This window comes from Propithecus coquereli, unplaced genomic scaffold, assembly GCF_000956105.1.
Source record: "Propithecus coquereli isolate 6110/MARCELLA unplaced genomic scaffold, Pcoq_1.0 Scaffold122, whole genome shotgun sequence".
Taxonomy (NCBI): Eukaryota; Metazoa; Chordata; class Mammalia; order Primates; family Indriidae; genus Propithecus; species Propithecus coquereli.
This window is the reverse complement of record NW_012136303.1, coordinates 137,016-145,585: the sequence shown is the minus strand read 5'-3', so window position 1 is coordinate 145,585 and position 8,570 is coordinate 137,016. Positions and strand designations below refer to the sequence as shown.

The window sequence follows — 8,570 nt, the reverse complement described above, 5'->3', positions numbered from 1 at the left end:
CTGAGAGGTGGGCTCCAGCCACTCCAGCACACACTTCCTCCAGCATCCCTCTCCCAGCTTGGTCCTTCGAGGCACTGAGTAGTGTCCCCACGCCGGGGAACTACTTTCCTTCCACAAAACACACGCTTCCTGAGCGGAGTCCTATAGCAGGTGTCTGTTAACAAACATTTACAGAATAAGTAAGCAACTGGGTGTTGCAAAGTTTCCTTGGGAACTTCAGCCGACCCTTCGTGCGATAGCTGACTCTCCCTGACCCGCCTCTTCCCTCTAAAGAAGCCTTACTTGGCCCGGTGCAAGCCGCTCCCACTGCGTGGGCCTGGGCGAGGAGGCCTGGGGGAAGGGGGGTGGGCTCTAGGCCTAGGCCCCTGGACATCAGCATGCCTCGCTGGAAATGAGGGGGCGGCCCAGAGCAATCCCCACCACCTGTCAGGACTCCCTCAAGCCTCCCCGTTACCCCCGGCATCCTCCCCTCCTCACAGAACCCCAGCACAGCCCAGGGGGCGGGGACAGCAGCGAAGGGGGCTCACCAGGAGCCCCCCTCTCCCCGCCGTGGGTAGCAGCCAAATAAGGACCGGCCGCCCACCCCGCGGCCCCGCCCCGCCGGCCGCGCACATTCTTCTGCCTTGTAAGGCCCCGGCCGCCGCGCCCCGCCCCGCCCCGCCCGGAGAGCCCAGACCCGACGGCCGCCGGCTCCACGCACCCAGAGAGCGAGCGCCTTCTCCGCACCAGGTGGGAGCACGCCCGGCAGGGCCTGGGTGTCTAGAGCAGGGGGTCTGAGAACCCGGGGCTGGGCTGGAGACGGGGCCGGGCTGGAGACGGAGGTGGCCCGCCCGGATCCGGCTGTCACGGGGCGGGGGCAGGCCCCAGGACCAGGATGTCCGAGGGTCTGCTGGGCACGGACCGGGGTTGGGCTGGGGCTGCGAGTCTGCTCGGGAGGGTCAGGGATTCCGGCCTGGGGCTGGGCAGCAGGGAGACTCTTCTGTACTCTGGGAAGCAGTGGTCCTTCAGCGAGGGGAGACTGTCCAGGCTCTGCCCCTCTGCTGAAGAGCTAGAGGCGCCACACCCAGAGGTCCTGGGTGACAGGGTGAAAGGGTGCCAGGGAGAGCACTGCGATCAACAATGCTCCCCCGACCCAAAAGTACCATCCATGTGTGTCACAGATTAGGAGACAGCCCTGTCAGGGATCCGGGGATCCGTGCCCGGCAGAACATCCACGTCCTTCCCCCATTTCGCATCCCCACAGCCTGGGGCAGGAGAGAGGAATGGAGATCAAGGCAGCCTCCCCCCACACCGCATGGGCCTGGGCTTCCTCTGTGGCCGCCTACCCCTGTGTGCCTGTGGGTGGGGAAGGTCTGGACTCCCTGCTGGACTCACTTCCAGGGGACTGGACAAGGACTCAGGGCTGGGAAAACCTGGGCCCTGCTCCTTTCCAGCCCAGGAAGAGCTGGGTAACAGATCAGGTGAGTTTACAGGGAGGTGCTGGCATCGCCAACAGTAGAGACTGTGAGGTAACAGGGGGCACAGACCTGGTCTGGCTTTAGCCCAGGTCTTTGCAGTCATGGTGGGATTTTGGACACTAGTACCGGGGAGGTGGCATCTAGTCCCAGCCAGGCCAAGTGTCAGCAATGTTTGATCCCTGGTGTCCAGGGCCCCTACAGGGGGAAGTGGTGGCTCCAGGGCTAAAGGCCCAGCCTGCCCCTGACTCCAGTCCCTCAACCAAGCCTAGAAACCACCTCTGGTCACATAGAGCCCTTAGCCACTCAGCTGCCACAGGCCCACGGTGAGCCACTTAGGATGGATGTTTTCTGTTCACGCCTCAAAGACACACACTGATCTAAACCTAGTCCAGGAGTCCTGCCTTCTAGTTGACCTCCACCCTTTCGTGGGCACGTCACTTTCCTTCCTGGGCCTGTTTTTCTAACCGCACAGTGCTGGGGACCCCAAATCACACCCTGCTTTCCCCAATTGCTGGAATGGACGTGGTGGCCTTGTGCAAACCCTTAGTACAGTGCGCCCAGCCACATCATGGCTCCACCAGGGATGAGGGTGGGGCTGGGGTGGCCATGAAGGCAGAGGAGCCCAGCCAGGCTCAGACAGAGAAGTGGGTGGGCCTGGCCATGCATGCCCTAGAGCTTTGGGGACAGGAGAGAGGTGGGGACAATGATGGCCATCATAGCATTTGCCAGGCACAGTGGCCTTCTCCTACATGAGTGGCCTTCTATGAGGGCCATGAGTCAAAGTTCCCAGAGAATATGGGCTCAGTGAAGGATCAGGCCCCTCCAAACCACAGCAGAGGAGGGGGCCAGCTTCTGGGGACAATGGCATTCCCTGCCCTCAGCACCTTCTCTCTCCCACCCAGGTCACAGGTGAGAAGGGCTTCTAATACCGCCTTCCCCCCTCCCCGCCAACCATGCAAGAAACACTGAGGGCCAGGTGTGTAGGTCCATGGGACACAGGCAGCCACTGTCTTGTGACTATAGGCAGCTGTGACCCTGAGGACACACTGGGGCTGGCCCACCCAGCTCAGGGTTTAAGATCTGAAAGGCCAAGGATCAATAATGACTTGAACAGGGTCATGGGTTGAAGGCCTGGAAACAGCTTGATGAGCACTCACAACCACACAACTTGGCGTGAGAACAGGCAGCACAGGCAGAGGTGGTGTCCTAGAGGCCCTGGACCAAGGGGTCCAGGACAGAGGAAAGGGGGGGTCAGCAGTCCTGGAGCCTCGGCCAGGCCCATCACTGCCCAGCTGAGGGGAAGAAGGCACTAGGTCTTTGGGGACATAGTCCCCACAAACTGTGAGAAGGGTTCATGGAAAGAGTCCCTTGCCTGGCCTCAGTTTCCCCACCTGTACAGTGGAGGCAGCAGACTGGCCACAGCTGCCCTCATACAGTCATTAATTAAACAAGCATTAGCCCCACTGTGGCCAGCGATTGGGGTAAATTGGGGGATTCATGTTGGCTCTGATTATGAAGGAGAGAGATCTTTAAATGCTGCAGTCAAAGGAAGGGTGAGCAGAACAGCTGTCGAGGGGGTGTCTCAAGAACTGGGCTGGAGGAGGAAAAGCACTGCAGGAGGAGGGACCAAGGAGGAAAGTCTGGGGGTGGCTGGGGAACAGCAGAGGTCAGCTTGGCAGGATTACAGATCACAGAGGGACACAGTGAGGGTACCTGGCCAGTCACAAAGAGGCCAGGAGGGGTTCACACAGGGCCTTGAATGCCAGGCTGAGGGGCCCACACTTGTTCTGGGGGGAGCCAGGAACCTTCAAGGGCTGCAAAGTCACAGGTGCAGATGTGGGTCTGGGGGTGAGAAAGATGGGCTGGCGGCTAAGAAGCCAGGTCCAAACAAGGGTGACCAGGAGCTGGGGTTCTCAGCTGGAGGGAGCCTCATGCCCGATAAGCACTGAGGAGTGTGAAGGAGGAGTAGGGCCCAGGATCAGCCTATCACCCGTCCAGGGGCTGGTCAAGCTCCCTGAGGTGGGTGGGTGGGGGGCAGATGGTCCACAGCCTACTGGAACCTGCAACGGGTAGCACAGAAGGATGGAGAGGACATAGGAGGAGGACGAGGAGGAATGTCAGGAATGCAGGGCTGTTGAGCCAGTGCCTTGGGTGGAGGGAGAGGGGAGCCTGCAGGGTAGCTGGGGAGGGGGGTGCTCACTGCCTCTCGCATGTTGACCCACCTCTGGCACTTGGAGAGAGAGATGGACAGTGTAAATGTTATTAAGGATTAAAGAAGATAAAATAAACCATGTTAACAGTTGGCACCAAGCCCAATCCTAAGTGTTTTCCACAAACAGTCACAGCAAAAATAGCATACTCCATGGCTGGCGCTGTTCCAGAGGCTTTCAGGCACTAAGTCAGTAAATCCTCACTGCTGGGCACTCCTCATGTCCCATTCCCAGGACACTCAGGCTCGGGAGAGGTAGAGGAAGTTGTTCAAAATCACACATGCTCGTCTGCTTTTGTGAAGAACTGGATGGCAAGAGCCCCAAGCCTGTGGAGGCCTTTGAATGCCAAAAGCCCATCTGAAGGAGGCTGGAAGATTCTCCTGGCCCAGACTCATATGCACTCCACCCTCTTCCTGCAGGGAAGCCCCACCACCAACTGAAGCCAAGATGTCCAGCAAACGGGCCAAGGCCAAGACCACCAAAAAGAGGCCACAGCGGGCCACATCCAACGTCTTCGCGATGTTTGACCAGTCCCAGATCCAGGAGTTTAAGGAGGCCTTCAACATGATTGACCAGAACCGTGACGGCTTCATTGACAAGGAGGACCTGCATGACATGCTGGCCTCGATGGGTGAGCAGGGATGGGGATGGGGTGGGGTCTCAGGGGGGCCCGGGCAGGGCTGCTCCTCATTTATAGAGCACCTCCTGTGTAGTGAGACACGTGGTATCCACCCTAGAGAACAGCTGCCATGACTTCATCTAATAGTCAAACTGAGGCACAGTGCAGTTTGGGGATTTGCCAGAAGTCCAGCTCAGCATCTGAACCTAGACAGGCTGCCTCCAGAGCAGGACTGTCCAGAGCAGATTTGTGTTGGGCTGCCCTGTAACATTTCATTTAAAGAGACGGATTAGGGCTGGAACGATGGTACACACCTTAGTCCCAGCCACTCGGGAAGCTGAGGCAGGGGGATCGCTTGAGCCCAGGAGTTCAAGGTTACAGTGAGCTATGATGATGCCACTGTACTCCAGCCTGGGCAACATAGCGAGACCCTGTCTCAAATAAATAAGTAAATAAAGAGAGGGATCAGTATCTAAATGAAAGTTTGAACTGTACAGACTTTCCACTGTACAGATGGGAAAACTGAGGCCTAGAGGGGAGGCCAGAGCACCTGCCCTCCTTCAGAGGTCACCCTTCCCAGGTGCTCGGAGTCTCTCTCACTCCAGTGACTTCCTCAGAATCGGGATCTTAGAGCTGAAAGGGCTCAGGAACCAAGTCCAATTTGCCAGAGACCATACCCTGCCTGTGGGCCCACCCACCTCCCTGCCCACGTGCTGGCCACACAGCCACTCTCAGCCCATTCCTGGCACACCCTCCATCGGGTCAAAGCGTCTGGCCCAGACACTGGCAGGGGTGAGGGAGGACAAGTCTGGGGTTGGCGGAGGCACCACGTGATGGTCAAGCCACAAGCTTTGGTGCCAGACAGCCCTGAGTCAGTCCCCAGCCTGCACCCATTCCCTTCCCTGTGTAATGGTGACCATAGCCCTCGTGTACCCACCAGGCATCTGGTGGGAGGACCACCCAACCCTGAGTGGGAGGGCTAACGGGACACTGGCCCCCTTTCCCAGCTTCAGGCCAGGATCACTTGCAAGTTCCTTCCCCCAAGGTTGCTAGCAGGGACTGAACTCCAGCGCTCTCATCTGGGACCCTCCCAGCCTTGGCCTGGTGAGAGGAGGGGCTGGCCCTGAGTGCCCCACTAGGGTCCTGATGTCATAGCTCCGCTCGGGCCTCAGCTTCCCTGGCCGTCCCATGGGACACAGCGGGATGTGTGAGGCTCAGAGGAGACAGGGACATAAAGACTCCTTAGCACCCCACATCCAGGCACCTGAACCCTGAGGCTTGATGACAGCTTTAGATGTCAACCCAGAAAAATAGGCATTCAAGTCTGTAGCTCACGCCAGCAGGTCTGCAGATCAGTCATGGCCTTATGGTTAAGAACATCATCTTTAGGTTAAAAAAAAACCAAAAAACAGGAGCAGCAAATAAAATAATCAGCAGCACTGGCCCTGTAGGTATTATCTTAAATCTCAAAGCAATCCTACTGGATAGCTGTGATTATCATTCCCACTTTACAAATGAGGAAACTGAGGCTCACAGAGGTTAAGTAATTTGGCCAAGGTCACACAGCTACTAAGTGGTAGGGCTGTTCCAAGCACTGTTATGAGAGTCCTACAGCCATTGTTTTTTCATCTTCACAATTCTAAGAGATGGGGGAAACCCAGGCACCTGTGTGACAGCAAAGCACTGTGCCTGGACTTTGGGGTTAGGCTGCCTGAGTTCAAATGCTGGGTCCACTCCTTACTTGCTATGTGACCTTGAAAGGTCACCTCACCTCTCTTTGCCTTGGGTCCACACCTGTGAAGGGGGTAAGAATGCTGACCTCAGGGACGGTGGAAGGTAAATGCAATAAGGCACACGGTGCTCCAGACACAGAGAGCAGTCAGCAGACGGCCACGCCGACTGCATGTTAGAAAGCATTCCCGCCCACCGACACGCGGCCCAGAGGACAAAACTGACTGAGGCAGCTGGGAGCTCCTGGCACCCACTGCTGTGGCTGCCCGGGCACTGTGCTTCACAGTCCACCCAACTTACTCTCTCCCCTCTCTCACAGGGGACTGTGAAGGGAGGGGAAGGGGAGGCAGGAGTTGCCCAGGCTGGGGACAGAGGGCCTGGGGATGGTAGGCATGAACGGTCCTACCTGCCACAGGGAAGAACCCCACGGACGAATACCTGGAGGGCATGATGAGCGAGGCCCCGGGGCCCATCAACTTCACCATGTTCCTAACCATGTTCGGGGAGAAGCTGAACGGCACAGACCCAGAGGACGTGATCCGCAACGCCTTTGCCTGCTTCGACGAGGAGGCCTCAGGTCAGTGGCACCCCTGTGCACATGAGTGGGGCCAGGCCAGGGGCTGGTAGTGGTGGGGCCCGGCCTGCCCCGGGTCTTCGGTGCCCCTGTCCCAAAGGCCAGAATAGACATCACCATCTCCTGGTTTCTGTTGCCAGAAACTTCCTTGTTCTCTCCCCAAAGTGCTAGGCCAGAACAGCCCACATCCACCAAGGTGTCTGACTTCTTGATCTCACCTGTTGGTCTAACACATACTCTCCCTCTGCTTTCTACCTTTCCAGAAATCACACCATTCCGTGCCTTTCTTGCCCACAAGGCAGAGAAACCAGCCCCCATCCTCGGATCTTCCCAAGGACTTTATGTCCCACAGCTGATTTTTCCCCAGCACATGCCACGCCAGAGTGATGGTGGGAGCAGTAACACTGCTGGAGCCCCCCACAGGCCTGAGCATGTTCACGGCATTTTCCTGACTACCTTCACAGGCCCCCACCAGGCTGGCATATTATATCCCCATTTTCCAGATCAAACGGACAGAGAGAGGTTCAGAACCTTGCCCAAGGTCACACGATAGGGAGGATGGGAAGCAGCATTCCAGCCCAGGCGGTGGAACTGCAGAGCTCCTGCTCTTCTGGCAGGACGTACCCAGCACCCTCCGCACTCACAGCTCCACGTTCCCCACAGAAACACCTCTCAGACAGTCCCACTGCAGAACTCTCCCCTCTGGGACCCTGGCGAGCCCGCCTGCCATGTCCTCATTCCTTCAAACTGACCACAGACTAGGGCTGTGTCTCCCTGGCCCTTCCAGGTGTGCGAAAGCTGGTGGGGGGCTGAGGGGAAGGGGCCGCTGTATGCGTCCAGCCCGAGTTCCTGCTCTCATGGGCCTCGCCCCGCCCCCAGGTTTTATCCATGAGGACCACCTACGGGAGCTGCTCACCACCATGGGTGACCGCTTCACAGACGAGGAGGTGGACGAGATGTACCGCGAGGCACCCATTGATAAGAAAGGCAACTTCAACTACGTGGAGTTTACCCGCATCCTCAAACATGGTGCCAAGGACAAAGATGACTAGGCCACCCCAGCCCTCCCAATGCCCAGGCCACCGTCCCAGTCACCCCCTCCCCCCACACACTTGTCTGTAGCAGCTCCATGCCCACGACCCTACAAGACCCTCGCAGGGGCGGATCCCAGTGGAGGCAACAGGCCAAGAGAAGCGCAGTGCCAGGGAAGAGGCACATGGCCAACTTGAGGCAAATGTTCCCACCGTGACCCCGGAGACCTGAGAGGGAGTCTCTGACCCCTCCAAGGAAAGACCATCTGGGGAGATGGGGCAGAGGGCAGGACCTGGAGGCACCAAGGGAAGGCTGCTCAACAGAGCCCAGGCCTCAAGCGGCAGCCTGCCCATTCCCACACTGCCCGCCAGCAGGAAGGGGCCCCATGTGGCCCCTAAGAGGAAGAGGCCCTGTGTCCTGGTATGTGTCGGACACCACTTCATGTGCACCCACACACAAACACAAGTTCACCAAAGTCCCCTCTCAGAGGACAGGACACCAGACCCCTCCCCTGTACCCTGTCCAGCCACCAGAGCACACCCACCCACCATGGGACTGTGCTCAAGACGACGCACACAGAGTGGATGATGTTTGTCCCAGGGGAGGCAGAATCTCCAATAGAAGGCTGAGCACTGCTGTGGCTGTGTATGTCTATGGTTGGGGTAAAATAAGAGGCCCCCTAAACCTCAAACACCTTCCCATCCCCTCCTCTCATCCCCAGTGGCTGCCCCGATCCCCCCTCCCTGGCCAGAAGAAGGGCTGGGGGCCTCCAGCCATAGGGACCCTGAAGCCTCGGGGGTCAGAGTCCCTCAGTGAGGGGGCTCCATGCCTAGCTGAGACCAAAGCAGTGGGGGAGGGGGACAGAGGGAGGCGAGCCTGCTGGCATCGGGGCTCATGGGAGGGAGAAGACAGAGTGGGAAGGACCTATGGCAATCAGCACCGCCACT

The 8,570-nt window shown here is 58.4% G+C and overlaps 1 protein-coding gene across 1 annotated transcript; it reads left to right on the top strand.

The window, feature by feature from the left end:
- The first annotated feature begins 661 nt into the window (after positions 1-661).
- MYL9 (myosin, light chain 9, regulatory) lies at positions 662-8,259 on the top strand. The gene is made up of 4 exons (XM_012637704.1): positions 662-729; positions 4,087-4,298; positions 6,433-6,594; positions 7,471-8,259. The coding sequence occupies exons 2-4, from the start codon at positions 4,115-4,117 to the stop codon at positions 7,641-7,643; spliced, it is 519 nt and encodes a 172-aa protein (XP_012493158.1). The 5' UTR covers positions 662-729; positions 4,087-4,114; the 3' UTR covers positions 7,644-8,259.
- Positions 8,260-8,570: the final 311 nt, after the last annotated feature.